The sequence below is a fragment of the Mobula birostris genome, chromosome 19 (genome assembly GCF_030028105.1).
Source record: "Mobula birostris isolate sMobBir1 chromosome 19, sMobBir1.hap1, whole genome shotgun sequence".
NCBI lineage: Eukaryota > Metazoa > Chordata > Chondrichthyes > Myliobatiformes > Myliobatidae > Mobula > Mobula birostris.
The window spans coordinates 5,947,027-5,965,502 of record NC_092388.1 but is presented as its reverse complement, the minus strand read 5'-3'; the positions used below and the strand labels follow the sequence as shown (position 1 = coordinate 5,965,502).

Below are 18,476 nucleotides of genomic sequence, written 5' to 3'. Positions count from 1 at the left end.
AATACTTATTTATAACCTGAATAACACATACAAAATGCTGGAGGAACTCAGCAGGTTACACGGCATCTATGGAAAGGAGTAAATGGTCGACATTTTAGACCAAGAGCCTTCATGAGAACGGAATAACCTGATATATGCAGTTTGGAGCTTGTCCGCATTGGATACTGTTGGGGGGGATGACTTACCTGGGACAAGCTGCAGTAGCCGGATCTCTGGCACTGAGTCTGGCTCTGCAGTGCAGAAGGGAGGGGGGAAAAGAGGAGAGCAGTAGTAATAGGGGACTCGATAGTTAGAGGTGCAGATAGGAGGTTATGTGGTCGTGACAGAGAATCCAGGATGGTTTGTTGCCTCCCGGGTGCCAGAGTCAGGAATGTCTCTGATCGATTGCATGACATTCTGAAATGGGAGGGTGACTAGCCAGATGTCGTGGTGCACATTGGTACCAATGACATAGCAAGGAAGAGTGAGGAGGTCCTGGACAGTGAGTATAGAGAGCTTGGTAGGAAGTTGAAAAGCAGGACCTCGAGGGTGGTAATCTCAGGATTGCTACCTGTGCTACGTGCCAGTGAGGGTAGGAATAGGATGCTCTGGAGGATGAACAAGTGGTTGAGGAACTGGTGCAGGGGGCAGGGTTTCAGATTTCAGGATAATTGGGACCTCTTCTGGGGCAGGTGGGACCTGTACAAGAGAGCCGGGTTACACTTGAACTACAGGGGGACCAATGTCCTTTCAGGGAGGTTTGTTAGTGCTATTGGGGAGGCTTTAAACTAGATTTGCAGGGGGATGGGAACCAGAGTGCCAGAGCTGACAGTGTGGCTGGGGTGAAAATAAATGTTGTTAAAAGTTCAAGCAAATCTGCTAATAGGTTGTGAGTGGTGGTAAAAATCTTCTGAGGTGTATATATTTCTATGCTAGGAGTATTGCGGGGAAAGCGGATGAGTTGAGGGCATGGATTGACACGTGGAATTATGACGTTATAGCAATTAGTGAAACTTGGCTACAGGAGGGGCAGGACTGGCAGCTTAATATTCCAGGGTTCCGATGTTTCAGATGTGATCGAGGCAGAGGAGTGAGGGAGTAGCATTGCTTGTTAGGGAAAATATTACAGCAGTGCTCAGGCAGGACAGATTAGAGGGCTTGTCACACTGAGTCCTTATGGGTGGAGCTGAGAAACAGGAAAGGTATGGCCACATTAGTGGGATTGTATTACAGACTACCCAATAGTCAACGAGAATTGGAAGAGTAAATCTGCAGGGAAATAGCAAGCAACTGCAGGAAACATAAAGTTGTGGTGGTAGGGGATTTTAATTTTCCATATATTGATTGGGACTCCCATACTGTTAGGGGTCTAGATGGTTTAGAGTTTGTAAAATGTGTTCAGGAAAGTTTTCTAAATCAATATATAGAGGGACCAACTAGAGGGGATGCAATACTGGATCTCCTGTTAGGAAGCGAGTTAGGACAAGTGACGGAAGTCTGTGTAGGGGAGCACTTTGGTTCCAGTGATCATAACACCATTAGTTTCAACTTGATCATGGACAAGAATAGATCTGGTCCTAGGGTTGAGGTTCTTAACTGGAAGAAGGCCAAATTTGAAGAAATGAGAAAGGATCTAAAAAGCGTGGATTGGGACAGGTTGTTCTCTGGCAAGGATGTGATTGGTAGGTGGGAAGCCTTCAAAGGAGAAATTTTGAGAGTGCAGAATTTGTATGTTCCTGTCAGGATTAAAGGCAAAGTGAATAGGAATAAGGAACCTTGGTTCTCAAGGGATTTTGCAACTCTGGTAAAGAAGAAGAGGGAGTTGTATGACATGTATAGGAAGCAGGGAGTAAATAAGGTGCTTGAGCAGTATAAGAAGTGCAAGAAAATACTTAAGAAAGAAATCAGGAGTGCTAAAAGAAGACATGAGGTTGCATTGGCAGTCAAAGCGAAGGATAATCCAAAGAGCTTTTACAGGTATATTAAGAGCAAAATTGGTCCTCTTGAAGATCAGAGTGGTCGCTTATGTGCGGAACCAAAGGAAATGGGGGAGATCTTAAATAGGTTTTTTGTGTCTGTATTTACTAAGGAAACTGGCATGAAGTCTATGGAATTAGGGGAAACAAGTAGTGAGACCATGGAAACTGTACAGATCGAAAAGGAGGAGGTCCTTGCTGTCTTGAGGAAAATTAAAGTGGATAAATCCCCGTGACCTGACAGGGTGTTCCCTCGGACCTTGAAGGAGACTGATGTTGAAATTGCAGGGGCCCTGGCAGAAATATTTAAAATGTCGCTGTCTACAGGTGAGGTGCCGGAGGATTGGAGAGTGGCTCATGTTGTTCCGTTGTTTAAAAAAGGATCGAAAAGTAATCCGGGAAATTATAGGCCGGTAAGTTTAACGTCAGTAGTAGGTAAGTTATTGGAGGGAGTACTAAGAGACAGAACCTACAAGCATTTGGATAGACAGGGACTTATTAGAGAGAGTCAACATGGCTTTGTGTGTGGCAGGTCATGTTTGACCAATCTATTGTTTTTTGAGGAGGTTACCAGGAAAGTGGATGAAGGGAAGGCAGTGGATATTGTCTACACGGACTTCAGTAAGGCCTTTGACAAGGTCCTGCATGGGAGGTTAGTTAGGAAAATTCAGTCGCTAGGTATACATGGAGAGGTGGTAAATTTAATCAGACATTAGCTCAATGGAAGAAGCCAAAGGGTGGTAGTAGAGAATTGCTTCTCCGAGTGGAGGCCTGTGACTAGTGGTGTGCCACAGGGACCAGTGCTGGGTCCATAGTTATTTGTCAGCTATATCAATGATCTGGATGATAAGGTGGTAAATTGGATCAGCAAATTTGCTGATGATACAAAGATTGGAGGTGTAGTAGACAGAGAGGAAGGTTTTCAGAGCCTGCAGAGTGACTTCGACCAGCTGGAAAAATGGGCTGAAAAATGGCAGATGGAGTTTAATGCAGACAAGTGTGAGGTATTGCACATTGGAAGGGCAAACCAAGGTAGAACATACAGGGTTAATGGTAAGGCACTGAGGAGTGCGTGGAACAGAGGGATCTGGGAATACAGATACAAAATTCCCTAAAAGTGGTGTCACAGGTAGATAGGGTCGTAAAGAGAGCTTTTGGTACATTGGCCTTTATTAATCGAAATATTGAGTATAAGAGCTGGAATGTTATGATGAGGATGTATAAGGCATTAGTGAGGCTGAATCTGGAGTATTGTGTTCAGTTTTGGTCACCAAATTACAGGAAGGATATAAATAAGGTTGAAAGAGTGCAGAGAAGGTTTACAAGGATGTTGCCGGGACTTGAGAAACTCAGTTAGAGAGAAAGGTTGAATAGGTTAGGACTTTATTCCCTGGAGCGTAGAAGAATGAGGGGAGATTTGATAGAGGTGTATAAAATTATGATGGGTATAGATAGAGTGAATGCAAGCAGGCTTTTTCCACTGAGGCAAGGGGAGAAAAAAACCAGAGGACATGGGTTAAGGGTGAGGGGGGGAAAGTTCAGAGGGAACATTAGGGGGGGCTTCTTCACACAGAGAGTGGTGGGAGTATGGAATGAGCTGCCAGACAAAGTGGTAAATGCGGGTTCTTTTTTAACATTTAAGGATAAATTGGACAGATAAATGGATGGGAGGTGTATGGAGGGATATGGTCCGTGTGCAGGTCAGTGGGACTAGGCAGAAAATGGTTTGGCACAGCCAAGAAGGGCCAAAAGGCCTGTTTCTGTGCTGTAGTTTCTGTCGTTCTGTGGTTCAGAATAATCAGCTTAGTCTATTTCTTCAGTTAAAAGCTATTTGATTATGCATGTAAATACATAGTAACATGAGATTTCATTGTCAGATTGTCATCTGACCATACATGTATGTATCCCAACGAAACAACGTTCCTCTGGACCACGATGCACCCACAAAACATATATCATACACAGCACATAAAACAAAATATTACCACGAATAAGTTAATAAAGTAGGAATTTATATGTTTTCCCGATGGCCACATGGGTTTCCACTGGGTGCTCCAGTTTCCTCCCACAGTCCAAAGGTTAGTAGGTTAATTGGTCATTGTAAATTATCCCGTGATTAGGCTAATGTTAAATTGGGGGGATCCTGGGTGATGCAGCTTGAAGGGCCAGAAAAACCTACTCCGCATAGTACCTCAGTAAAATAAAAGATGTTTGCAGTAAACAGCTCTGTGGTGGCAGGTATTCATTAGTTTTACAATTGAGGGAAGCTGTTACCCAGTCTGGCAGTCCTAGTCCTGATGCTCCTGAACCTCCTTCCTGATGGTAGTGGGTCAGAGAGATTGGGATAGATGGTAGGGATCCTCAACAATGCTTTGGGCTCTTCATCTACAATGTTCCCAGTAAATGTGACAAATCCTCAGAGATCTTGGGTGACTTCTTGAAAATATGATTTATTTTGTGATACATGAATTTGTGTAATTGAAATCTTGAGCCGTAATGGATTAAATATTAATGTAGTTATTTTCTTTCAACAGGTGTACATTGCTCGCACAGAAGGTACAACATCTGCCAAAGTCAGCTGGAAGTTTGAATGTGGATCACTGGGTCTGAAGATAGTTGATGTTACCATTCGATCCACCAGCCAGACATTTCAATCTGGAAAAGTTCAATGGCATCTATATTCAGATTTGATCAAAGTAGATTTAAGTGGAGGTGTGTATTGCCAGTTTATTAAACTTGATTTATACATATTTTTATTTACACATTTATTTATCTTTGATTTAGAGATACAGCATGATTATAGGCCCTTCCAGCCCAATGAGCCCGGTGCCCAGTAACTCCCATGTGACCAATGAGCCCAGGCCGCTCAATTACACCTTTGTGACCGATTAACCTTTATGTCTTTGGAATGTAGAAGTAAACCGGAGTAGAAGAGGAAAGCCACATGGTCAAAGGGAGAATGTCCTTTAAGACAACAGTGAAATGGAACCGTTGTTGCCCCTACATTACAATGCATCACATGTCTTGCTATAATAGCATTACACTAACCTCTACACTAGTGGTTCCCAACCCCCGGGCCGCGAACTGATACATTGCCACGAAGAATGCAGCGGTGCAGTGGTAGCTTGAATGCACCCAGCACATCTCGAAGAAAAAAGCCAAAATAAACAAGCTAATTAATTACTCTACACTATCGTGCCACCCCATATCTTGCTGTAGTAGTGTTACACTAACCACTACACTATTGTGCTGCCCCATGCCTTGTTGAACATAATTTGTGCAAAACCAGTATGTACCAGTGGTGGTAATTATGCTTTCTCTAATTTAGATCCGAGTGCTCATTCACTCAGTAATTTTAATGGATCTACTGAACTAATTTTGGAAGCTGAGATGAGTGGTGGTGATGGCGATGTTGCGTGGCAGCATACTCAACTCTTCCGACAAAGCTTGAATGATCATGAAGAGTACCCTATGGAAATCATAATAACACTGAAGGATCTTTAGAGTAAAGATGAATATCAATAGCAGCAACTGAAGTTTTAAAATTATTAAGACCATGTATTTTTTTATTAATGCATTAAGTCTTTACAGGAATTTGCACTAAGAATATTTTCAACGCCAAACTTTGAATCTTGATTGGGACTGATGAGAACACTTGTCCAAAGGAGAATATAGGTAAAATATTAAGTATACAATTGCTTTCTTGTATCATTTGGTGAATAAAAGTTGACTACTCATGTTTTATACAGTGTTTTCACAATGTTAATGGATTCTAAAACTAAATACACCCATAAAATAATTTAGCTGTCATATCTGCACATCACTTCAAAAGACATAATTGGATATTGCTTTGTTTTCAAATGCCTTCACAATATGATAATCAGAGAGTGCTACAGCACAGAAACAGGCCCTTTGGCCCATCTATTTCATGCCAAACTGTTATTCTGCATAGTCTCATTGACCCATACCTGGATCATAGCCATCCATGCCAGTTCCTATCTATGTACTTATCCAAACTTCCCTTAAATATTGCAGTCAAACCTGCATCTACCACTTGATGATATGTGATACAAATGCAATTTTTGAATCACCTTTGAAATGATTATTACACCAGGATCCTTTGGATCTTATGGGTTTTGACTTCCTTTGAAGCTATTGTTGAGTACGTTATGCTTTTCTCTCTGGAAATGCTCCATCCATTTCATGATGTGGATAGTATAAGAAAATATCAATAAGCAATGGAAAGGTTATGTCATTGAGAATTTTCTGGAAATTATAGCATGGTCCATTTTTAATTAGGAAATTTGAGGCCACACGTGGTTTACAAACAGGAAATGTGTAGTGAGGAGAGGCTGTTGATAGGGCAAAGTTGCAGTGAACAGAATGAGTTGCAACTTAAAAGGTGGGCAAAATCAAAAAGGGTGAATACGGGACTGAAGATGTTGTATCTGAACGTGCACAGTATACAAGATAAGGTAGATAAACTTGCAGCACAGTTGCAGATTGACATGTAAGATGGTGTACTGAATCATGGCTGAAAGAAGATTATAGCTGGGCGCTTAATGTTCAACAGTGCATATTGTATCAAAAGGACAGGCAGAGGGGGCAGGGTTGTTCTGTTGGTAAAAAATGAAATTAAATCATTAGGAAGAAAGGTCAGAAGGCATTGAATCATTGTGAATAGAGCAAAGGAATTGTAAGGGTATAAAGACCCTGATGCGAGTTGTATACAGACCTCCAAACAGTAGTAAGGATGTGGTCTACAAATTACAATGGGAGATAGAAAATGCATGCCAAAAGGGCAGTGTTACAATAGTCATGGGGGATTTCACTATGCAGGTAGTTTGGGAACATCTGGTTGGTGCTGGATCCCAGAAGGAGGAATCTCAATGAATGCCTCTGAGATGAACAGCTCGTGGAAAGGAGAAGCTAAAGCCTGATGTATCAGTATTACAGTGGAGTAAAGAGAATTACAGGCATGGGAGAGGAATTGATTGGAAAGAACACTTTCAGGGATGATGGCACAGCAGCAGTGGCTGGAATTTCTGGAAGCAATTTAGAAGGCAAAAGATATATACATCCCAAAGAGGAAGAAGTATTCTAAAAGCAAGATGACACAACCATGGCTATTGAGAAAAGTCAAAGCAAATATAGAAGAAAAATAGAGGGCATGTAATAGAGCAAAAATTAGTGGGAAGTTAGAGAATTGGGAAGCTTCTAAAAACCAATAAGGCAACTAAAATGTCATTAGGAAGATAAAGATGGAATACAAAAGTAAGCTAGCGGGTAATATTAAAGAGGATTCCAAAAGTTTCTTCAGATACTTAAAGTGTCAGACCACTGGAAATCGATGTTACAGAAGTAGTAATGGGGCATAAAGGAAATGGCGAATGAACTGAATAAATGTTTTGCATCAGTCTTCACTGGAAGACACTAGCAGCATGTAGAAGTTCCAGGGGTCATGAAGTGTGTGAAGTTACCATACCTAGAGAGAGAGTTCTTGGGAGATTGAAAGGTCTAGAGGTAGATAAGTCACAGGACCAGATGGTGTACACCCCAGGGTTTTGAAAGAGGTGGCTGAAGAGACCATGGAGGCATTAGTGATGATCTTTCAAGAATCACTAGATTCTGGAATGGTTCCGGAAGACTGGAAAATTGCATGTGTTACTCCAGTCCTCAAAAAGACAGAGAGGTAGAAGAAAAACTATAGAGCAGTTAGTCAAACCTCAGTGGTTGGAAAGATGTTGGAATCAATTATTAAGGATGAGGTCTCAGGATACTTGGAGGCACATGATAAAATAGGCCATAGTCAGCATAGTTTCCTCAAGGGAAAATCTTGCCTGACAACTTTGCTGGAGTTCTTTGAAGAAATAAGCAGATAGACAGGAGAATCAATTGATGTTGTGTACTTGGATTTTCAGGCCCTTGACAAGGCGCCACACGTGAGGCTGCTTAACAAGCTACGAGTCCATTGCATTACAGGATAGATTCTAGCATGGATAAAGCAGTGGCTGATTGGCAGGAGGCAAGAGTTGGAATAAAGGGAACCTTTTCTGGCTGGCTGTTGGTGACTAGTGGTGTCCCACAGGAGTCTGTTGGACTGATTCTTTTTATGTTACAGTATATGTTAATGATTTGGACAATGGAATTGATTGGACCTGAACACCTCCCTCTGCAACTGGATCGTAGACTTCCTGACTGGGAGACCTCAGTCAGTCCAGATTGGAAGCAGCATCTCCACCACCATCACACTGAGCACGGGGGGCCCCCCCAGGGCTGTGTTCAGTCCACTGCTGTTCACTGTACTGACCCACGACTGTGCTGCAACACACAGCTCGAATCACATCATCAAGTTCGCCGATGACACGACCATGGTGGGTCTCATCAGCAAGAATGATGAGTCAGCATACAGAGAGGAGGTGCAGCGGCTAACGGACTGGTGCAGAGCCAACAACCTTGTCTCTGAATGTGAACAAAAGAGATGGTTGTTGACTTCAGGAGGACATGGAACGGCCACTCTCCGTTGAACATCGACTACTCCTCCGTAGAGATCGTTAAGAGCACCAAATTTCTTGGTGTTCACCTGGTGGAGAATCTCACCTGGTTCCTCAACACCAGCTCTATAGCAAAGAAAGCCCAACAGCGTCTCTACTTTCTGTGAAGGCTGAGAAAAGTACATCTCCCACCCCCCATCCTCACCAAATTCTACAGAAGTTGTATTGAGAGCATCCTGAGCAGCTGCACCACTGCCTGGTTCAGAAATTGCATCACCTCAGATCGCAAGACCCTACAGCGGATAGTAATGTCAGCTGAGAAGATCATCAAGGTCTCTCTTCTCGCCATTAGAGACACTTACACCACACGCTGCATCCATAAAACGAACAGCATTATGAAGGACCCCACACACCCCTCATACAAACTCTTCTCCCTCCTGCCATCTGACAAAATGCACCGAAGTATTCAGGCTGTCATGACCAGACTATGTAACAGTTTCTTCCCCCAAGCCATCAGACTCCTCAATACCCAGAGCCTGGACTGACACCAATCTACTGCCTTCTGCAGTGCATATTGTCTTGTTTATTATTTACTGTAATGCCTGCACTGTTTTGTGCACTTAATGCAGTCCTGGGTAGGTCTGTAGCCTAGTGTAGTTTTGTGTTTTTTACGTAGCTCAGTGTAGTTTTTGTATTGTTCATGTAGCACCATGGTCCTGAAAAACGTCTCGTTTTTACTGTGTACTGCACCGGCAGTTATGGTTGAAGTAACAATAAAAAGTGACTTGACTTCACGGTTTTGTTGCAAAGTTTGAAGACAATATGAAAATAGGTGGAGAGGCAGGTAGTTTTGAGGAAGTAGGCTACAGAAGGACTTAGATTAGAAAAATGGGGAATGAAATGGCAGATGGAACAGCGTCAGGACGTATATGGTCATGCACCTTGGTAGAAGAAATGAAAGAGTTGACTATTTTCTAAATGGAAGGAAAATACTAAAAACTGAGGCGCAAAAGGACTTGGGAACCCTTGTGCAGGAATCCCTAAAGGTTAACTTGCAGGTTGAGTCTGTGGTGAGGAAGGCAAATGAAAGGTTAGCATTCATTTCAAGAGGACTAGTATATAAAGCAAGGATGTAATGTTGTTGGGCTCCAAAGGTAGTCATAGCCGAAGGGTGGTAGTGGGGATGAGCTCCCACTGCTAAACAAATGGTCTTCATGGCGTGAGTCTCAGCCTCTGACAACCAAGTCCAACTCCTGGCCTTCACGTGTGGCATAGTTCCTATGCCCAGCAGAGCTGTTCTCACTGACAGGAGAAGGGGCAAAAGTGGGCCACTGGAGCCTTAAAACCAGTTGCTCCGGGCAGATGGGGCTCAGTAACCATAGCTCATTTAGGAGAGGGAAAACTTGGATTTCAAAACCTCCGCTGCCTTGCGGCTATACCCGCTCATGGGAAAGGCTTTGGGAGTAAACCCCGAGGAAAAACCCGGAGTCGGAGTCCCGAAGGTGGCTGACTGCTGTACCCAGCACCGGCACGGCAACTCCTGTGATGTTGCTGGCACCAAACTGTATTGACTTCCGTCGTTCCTTTGGATCCGTCATCAGCATGGGGGGGTCCCACTGCATGGGCAACAGACGGATCTCCATATCAACTCTGCCCTGGCTTGCGCCCTGGAGAGGCCACTCCCAGTGACCAGAGGCACAGTACCCATGGTCAACCACGACCGATGGAGGCCACAAAAAAAAAATGTTGGTAAGGCCTCACTTGGAGTATTGTGAGCAGTTTTGGGCTGCCTATCTTAGGATGTGCTGAAACTGGTGGCTCTGGGTCTGTATTCACTGGAATTCAGAAGAATGACGAGTGACCTCATTGGAACCTACTGAATGGTGAAAGGCCTTAATAGAGTGGATGTGAAGAGAATGTTTCCTATGATGGGATAGTCTAATACCGGAGGACACAGCCTCAAAATAGGGGGGCATCCATTTAGAATGGATGTGAGGAAGAATTTCTTTAGCCAGAGAGTGGTGAATTGGTGGAATTCTTTACCACAGGCAGCTGAGGAAGCCAAGTCAGTTGTATATTTAAGGCAGAAGTAGATAGATTCTTGATTGGTCAGGGCATGAAGGGATACGGGGAGAAGGCAGGAGATTTGGGCTGAGAGAAAAATTGGATCAACCATGATGAAGTGGCAGAGCGGGGTCGATGGGCCAAATGGCCTAGTTCTACTCCTATATCTTATGGTCCTATAAGTTTAATGTCGTTGAACCACACATGTCTTCTGATGGTTGTCTATCATGTCTGACAATGACAAGAAATCTGTGCAGAAGAGCTTTTAATGTGGAAAAGACGATGCACCTGGGCAGTTCCACTCTTTCGACCTCAGAAGTTAGCTCCATTGGTATGAATATGCATCACCAAGTGGTGTCTTCCTTGTTTGCAGTGGATGACCATTACTTATTCTGTACCTTGTCATGCTCTTTGCTCTCTACAGAGCATTGCAGTGCTGCCTTGCTGGTCATTGGATCTCACTGTAGATCTCATCCGCCCAATCCACCAGAGCTAGGACAGGCATGTCCCTATCTCACCAGGTTCAGCTCGCTTGTTGAAGCAGTGTGCCGGGGTATGGCCACTATCACAGGTGTCTGGAGCCTCAGGTAAGAGGGTGTCCAATGGAGATCAAAGGTGAGTGAGCTGTCCCAGAATGGACGTAACCAACCCCTTCACCAGGGGTGCTACCCCTCCCCTGACATCCCATACACCACACACACACACACACACACACACACACACACACACACACACACACACACACAACACAGCTAACTAAAACATCATACACAAAATGCTGGAGGAACTCAGCAGGTCAGGCAGCATCTATAGAGGGGAATAAACAGTTGACTTTTCAGGCTGAGACTCTTCTTCAGGTTGAGACTCTTCTTCAGGTTTGGAAAGAAAGTGGGAAGATACCAGAATAAAGAGTTTGTGGAGGATAGCTAAAGGTGAAAGGTGGAATCAGTTGGGTGAGAAAGATAAAGGGCTGGAGAGAAAGGAATCTGATTGGGGAGTTCCTCTGGGGACAAGCTGGAAAACACTGTACATATGGTCACACACAGCACATATGATTCAATACACAAAGGCACAAAAAAATATAGCAGAAGTCCCTGAATGGCAAGGCCTGAAGATTGACAGGTTGGCATAAGATATGAGGTGCATGTTTATGTCAGATGGTATAATGTTACTGGTACTATTATAATAAAACAAGAATTTGTATAAATATGTGAAGCATGGAGTCGTGGAAAAGTATAGCAGAGAGGCAGGTCCTTCAGCTCATCTAGTCCATGCTGAAATATTTAAACTGCCTAATCCCTTCTACTTGACCAGGACCATAGCCCTCCATACCCCTATCATCTATGTACCTAACCAAACTTCTCTTAAATGTTGAAATCAAGCTTGCATGCACCACTTGTGCTAGCAGCTCCTTCCACAGTCTGAGTGAAGAAGTTACCCACTCCCCATGTTCCCCTTAAACTTTTCACCTTTCATCCTTAACCTATAACTTCTAGTTGTAGTCAGCAGCAATAAAAGATGGTAAGTCTGGATGAATAAAGAGCTGGTAGTTAATAAGTGCATTTTCTTTTTGTAATATTTGAAAAAAACTGTGTTATTTTTAGACCATGAAAAACATTATTCTGGATGCTTGTAAATAGGAAGTGAAAACTGATCACAACAGAGGGTGTACTTTGCAAGAAATGCTGCATCGGCTTGCCTTCATTCCTCCAGCAAAAATCAAAAAAAGCAGTATCTAACTATAAAGCATGGGCTGACAGCATCCACCTACCTTACTGAGTATTTATAGAATGCTTTTGTTATTTTGAATTTCTAGAGTCTATAAGAATGTGCTTTACATTAAATAGCCGGATTAAATAGGGTTGCTCAGATCTGGGCAGTGGAGCACAGTACAGGCCCTTCAGCCCATGGTGTGTCAACTTTTTAAACTACTCGAAGATCAATCTAACCCTTCCTACGTAGCCCTCTATTTTTCTATAATTCATCTGCCCATCTAAGAGTCTTTTAAATATCTCTAATATATTGGTCTCTAATAACAGCCCGGCAGGGTATTCCACAGAGCCACCATTTTCCACCACTCTGTGTAAAGAACTTTCATCTGACATCCTCCTACACTTTCCTCCAATCACCTTAAAATTATGCTGCCTTGTATTAGCCATTTCTGCCCTTGGGGAAAGGTCTCTGGCTATCCACTCTATCTATGCCTCGAATCATCTTGTATGCCTATTAAAAGTCACCTCTCATCCTCCTCTGCTGCAGAGAGAAAAGCCCTAGCTCACCACCCCCTCTTCACAAGACCTGCCATATGGGCCAGGTAGACTCCTCTCTAAAGCTTCCACATCCTTCCTACAATCAGGTGACCAGCACTGAACTCAATTTTCCCAGTGTGGAAGATAAAAAGGTAGATTGCAAGAAGTGACAGACAAGAAATTTAGAGCCTTAATAGTGGAAGCCTTTGCTTGCCAGTAAGAGTGCTCAAGATCCAGGGTCTACAAAGAACCAGAATTAGTGGGTGCAGAGGATTCAGGGATGGTGAAGAGGATGGTGCTTATGAGGCTTTTGTGGGGAGGGGTGAGAATTTAAAATTGAGGAATTTGTCATGGTTAACAAGCTCTTGAATTTCTGCTGAACATGATTTTGAGGATTAGAATAACAGCTTTTTGGATGACCTAGTTTATTGGGTGTAGAATGTAAGAAGCCTTCCAGGAATGGTAAAGCCTAGAGAAAGCAAGAGCATGAGTGAAGATATTCACAGTGCAGTGCAGTGCAGTGTAGAAGGTTATTGTAGGTTACAACTGGACATTGCTAGGGTGCTGAGCTGTGAAGTGGCAGATGGAGTTCAATATGAAAAATGTGAGTTGATACAGTTTTGAATGTCGAACTTGAAGGCAGAGTACAAGGGCGAAGTTATTACACCTTGGGGTATTCTGGAGTTCAGGGTTTAATTCCAGTGCTGTTCTGTAAGGAGTCGGCGTACGTCCTCCCTGTGGAATGCATGGGTTTTCTCTGGGTGCTCTGGTTTTCTCCCATGGTCCAAAGATGTACCAGGTAGGTTAATCTGTTATTACAGATCATCCTCGGATTAGGTTGGAGTTAATAGGGATTGAGGTATAGCTGGGGTGGCACGGCTGGAAGGGCCTACTCCACACTGTATCCCTAAATTAATTAATGGCAAGGTCGTTAGCAGTGTGGAGGAAGAGCGGGATATCAGATCCCTTGAAGGTGTTGCACAAGTTGAGAGGGTAGTTAAGATGGCGTATGGTGTGTTGGCCTTCATTAGTCAGGAGACTTGAGTTCAAGAGCTATGAGCTCCTCAGACCATACTTGGAGTATTGTGTTCAGTTCTAGTCACCTCATTATAGGAAGGATGTGGAAGGAGATTTCTGAGGATACTGCCTGGTTTGGAGAACATATATTATGAGCTAGGGTTTTTCTCTTTGGAGCGAAGGACGATGAGAGTTGATTTTACAAGATGATATGAGGCATGGACGGAATGGACAGCTGTTGCCTTTTCCCCAGAGCAAAAATGGTTGCTATGAGAAGGGCATAATTTTAAGGTGATTGGAGGAAAATATAGGGGTAATGTCAGAGGTACAGTAGCTTTTTTAAATAGAGAGTGGTGGGTGCGTGGAACGCACTGCCAACAGTAGTGGTAGAGGCAGATATATTTGGGAGGTTTAAGAGACCAGAATTGATAGGCACAAGGATAATACAAAAACAGAGGTCTAAATGAAAGTGAAGAGCTAAACTGATCTTTGAGTAGGTTAAAAGTTCACCTGTTTAATAAAATTGTGCCTCATCTGTTACCCTGTTCACATTCCCAGCTCATATGCTCTGATTGTCTTAAGTGTCCAAAACCCTTCAGCAACCCTAAAAAATTGCTTTAAGAATGAACATCCAAGCTCATTGGGATAGAAAATACTAAAGACTGACAGCCTTCTGAGAGAAGGAATTCATTCTCGCCTCAGTCTTAAATTGTCCTTTATCCTGAAATTATGCCCCTTGTATTAGAGTCCCCAACCACAAGGAATATCCTCACAACATCCATAATTTAAACTATCCTTGGAATATTTTGTTCTCTCTCTTCTAATCTCTGGAAAGTGCATACATTTTCATAGTCATAGAAAACTACGCAGAAACAGGCCTTCAACCCATCTATCCATGACAAAACAATTAAGCCGCCTAGTCCCATTGACCTGCACTCAGATCATAGACCTCCGTAGCCTTCCCATTCATGTACCTATCCACACTTCTCTTAAATGTTGAAATTGAACCTGCCTCCATCACTTGCACTGGTAGATTGTTGCACACTCTCACCACCCTCTGAGTGAAGAAGTTTCCCCTCAAGTTCCCCTTAAATATTTCACCTTTCACCCTTTCTGGCTTTCAGGCTAAATGGCCCATTTCTGTTCCTAATTTTCTTAGGAATTCCACTTGTACAGCTTCAACAAATTTGAAACTTCACACAGCGGTGGGAGTATTTAACTTACCCACAGTTACAGAGTTAAATGTCTGCAGTCCCACACATTTTAGTGGATATTGCAATATTGGCTTTGAGTGTGTATCATTCTTCACTGAACAACCAGAAATACAGCCTCAGTTTACCAAGACTGGTTGGTAGCTAATGTAAAGGGCATTGCAGAAGTAGTCAGATGAAGGAAAGAGGAATAAATGGATAATTAGAAAAGGAAAAATAACACTTAAGGCTATGTGCCTGAATACAAACTAAGATCCAGCAAATTGATTGGGTCCAAAGTTCAGTTTCCATGTTGATATTTGTAGTCAATCATACAAAAATTTAGGGTGATTGTATTTTAACTAACATAACAATATGAAGTAAAGTTCTTCAAAACTGTTCCATTTGTGTGATTTACTTGTCTATGTTTACCTGAATTATCTCAAAGCATTTTATTTATTTAGAGATACAGTGTGGAACAGGCCCTTCTGGCCCAATCGGCCACACCACCATGCAACTCACATATATAACTCTAGAATAATCACAGGACAATTTATCATTTTTTAGAGTGGGTCTCTAAACTAAGTCATCATCATCATGTGCCCTGTCGTACAACGTGGGCAATTTTTTCCACGCCTGCTCCGTTGGCTTCATGTGACCCTGATTGGGTGTGGGGGGGGGTGCTAAGCTGGTACTACACCTTGCCCCAGGGTGACCTGCAGGCTAATGGAGGGAAAGAGCACCTTACACCTCCTTTGGTAGAGATGTATCTCCTCCCTGCTGCCTGCAATAAACTAAAACTGCTGTCAACTAGGACCTGAGCTAGGATTTGGAAAGTTTAATAGGCTGTACTCTGCTTGGAGGATGTATTTCACTGTGAATAAATTGGGCTGTTTTTAGAATGGATGATTTTCGAACATCCTGATCTGTACATTGAAAACTGGAACACAGAAGCGGCTGGTTAGAAGGAGACTCCAAGCTGTGTGGATCTCACATGAAAATGAACAAAACACTGACGATGTTATTGGATTACATTTGGTGGAACAAGAGAATCAGAATCTGGTTCATTATCACTGTAACACACATCAAAGTTACTGGTGAACGCAGCAGGCCAGGCAGCATCTCTAGGAAGAGGGACTGTCGACGTTTTGGACTGAGACCCTTCGTCAGGCTGTCTTCAGTGCCCACTTTTATTAGGTACAGGAGTGGAACCCAGTGTGACCTTCTGCTGCTGTAGCCCATTCACTTCAAGGTTCAATGTATTCTGTATTCAGAGATGGTCTTCTGCACACCACTGTTGTAGCATATGGTTATTTGAGTTACTATTGCCTTCCTGACGGCTTGAATAAGTCTCCCCATTCTCCTCTGACCTCTCTCATTAACAAGGTGTTTATGCCCACAGAACTGCCATTCACTGGATATTTTCTGTTGTTTTTTTTTGCACCGTTCTTTAAACTCTAGAGCAGGGGTGGCCAACCTTTTACATTCCATGCGTCAATTTTTTTCACTCACGAGTTCAGATGCGCCATACAACTCTTGTACCCCCATTCAATTCTTGTAAAAATATGTTAATATAGAACGCGAGCGTGAAAAAAATTGCATCTGAACTCGTGTGTGAAAAAAATTGATGCATGGAATGTAAAAGGTTGGTCACCCCTGCTCTAGAGAGTGTTTTTCATGAAAGCCCCAGATGATCAGCAATTTTTGAGATACCCAAACCATCCTGTCTGGCACCAATAATCATTCCATGGTCGAAGCCACTTAGATCAAATTTCTTCACCATTCTCAACAGCAACTGAACCTCTTGACCATGTCTGCATGCTTTTATGCATTGAGTTGCTGCCACATGTTTGGCTGATTAGATATTTGCATTAATGAGCAGGTACCTAATAAATGGCCATTGAGTGTACATAACCTGAAATTTGTTTTGCAGCAACAGACACATACAATTATTATAAATTATAAAATCAGTAAACAGTGTATAAAAAAGAATAATGAGGTAACATTCATCATTCATGGACCATTTCAAAATCTGATTTTAGAGGGAAAGAAGCTATTTCTGAATAGTTGAGTGTGGGTTTTCAGGCTCCTGTACTTCCTCTCTAATGGCATGTCTCAGATGAAAATGGTGTATTATTTAAAACGACCTGTCCTGGGCCCAGCACATAGTGCAATTACAAAAAAAAAAAGCACATCAATGCCTCTACTTCCTTAGGAGTTTGTAGAGATTTGGCATGATATTCAAAACTTTGACAAACTTCTATTGATATGTAATGGAGAAGTATATTGACTGGCTACATCACAGCTTAGTGTGGAAACACCAATGCCCTTGAATAGAAAATCCTATAAAAAGTAGTGGATACGTCCTAGCCTGCCTGTTTGTTCTTGCAGAAACATGGCTCCAGAACAGCATCTTGTAGCATATCTACACAGAGCGTTGTTGCATGAAAGCAGCATCCATCATCAGAGACCCCTCCACCCAAGTCATGCAATCTTCTCACTTCTGGCATCAGGAAGAAGCTACAGGAGCCTCAGGACTCACACCACCAGGTTCAGGAAGAGTTACCACACCTCAACCATCAGGCTCTTAACCAAAAGGGCTAACTTCCCTTGCCCCATCATTGAAATATTCCAACAACCACCTTAATGAATCTTCAGCTCCTATTCCCGTTGTTTATTGTTTATTTATTATTTCTTTCTTTTTGTATTTGCACAGTTTGTTGTCTTTAGCACACTGGTTGAACACCTAAATTGGGTAGTCTTTCATTGATTTTGTTATGGTTATTATTCTATAGATAATTATTAAATATGCCTACAAGAAAATTAATCTCAGGGTCGTATATTGTGACATACATATACACACTTTTATAATAAATTTACTTTGAACTTTGAATTGGTAAATTGGTTTATTATTGTTACATGTATCAAAGTGCAAGCTTATCTTGCATACTGTCTATACCGATCAGATGATTACACAGTGCATTGAGGTAAAACAGTAACAGAATGAATAATGAAGTGTTAGTTACAGAGAAATACCATCAAATTTAACAGCTACAGATGGAGTTCCTTTGCAGCTGTTACATTTACTCACTACCTTGCACCTTATTGTCTGCCTGCACTGCACTTTCCCTGCAACTATAACACTTTGTTCTGCATTGTTATTGTTTAACTCGTATTATGATTTTACTATGTACTATGGGTTTTACCTCAATGTACTGTTGTAATGAAGCAACTCCTGGCCCCAGATGGAGAAACTAATCGTGAATAAATACTTCTACAAAGGGAATCTCTCCATTGTCCAGCATAGCTGGAAACGTTTACACTATTGTGAGTGACTGGAGACAATGTGAACGGAGGGTAATGCTTTCACATTACAGACGCCGGCCATCACTCGCACCCGGAGCTCCCTCCACCCCCGCCCCCCTCTCCGATAGACGTCACCGCCGGAACGGGATCGCTGATAGGCGGCCGGGAGCGCCGGGTGAAGACGGAGGCGGGTGATTGGCG

General features: G+C 42.7%; 1 protein-coding gene across 1 annotated transcript in view; it reads left to right on the top strand.

Moving 5' to 3' along the window:
* Positions 1-5,699, top strand: part of ngly1 (N-glycanase 1) — a 39,391-nt gene extending 33,692 nt beyond the window's left edge. Inside the window, exons 11-12 of the mRNA XM_072283163.1 lie at positions 4,490-4,667; positions 5,284-5,699. Coding sequence (XP_072139264.1) covers positions 4,490-4,667; positions 5,284-5,459 — 354 coding nt within the window. The 3' untranslated portion in view covers positions 5,460-5,699. The remainder of the gene's footprint in view (positions 1-4,489; positions 4,668-5,283) is intronic.
* The last annotated feature ends 12,777 nt before the right edge of the window (positions 5,700-18,476 follow it).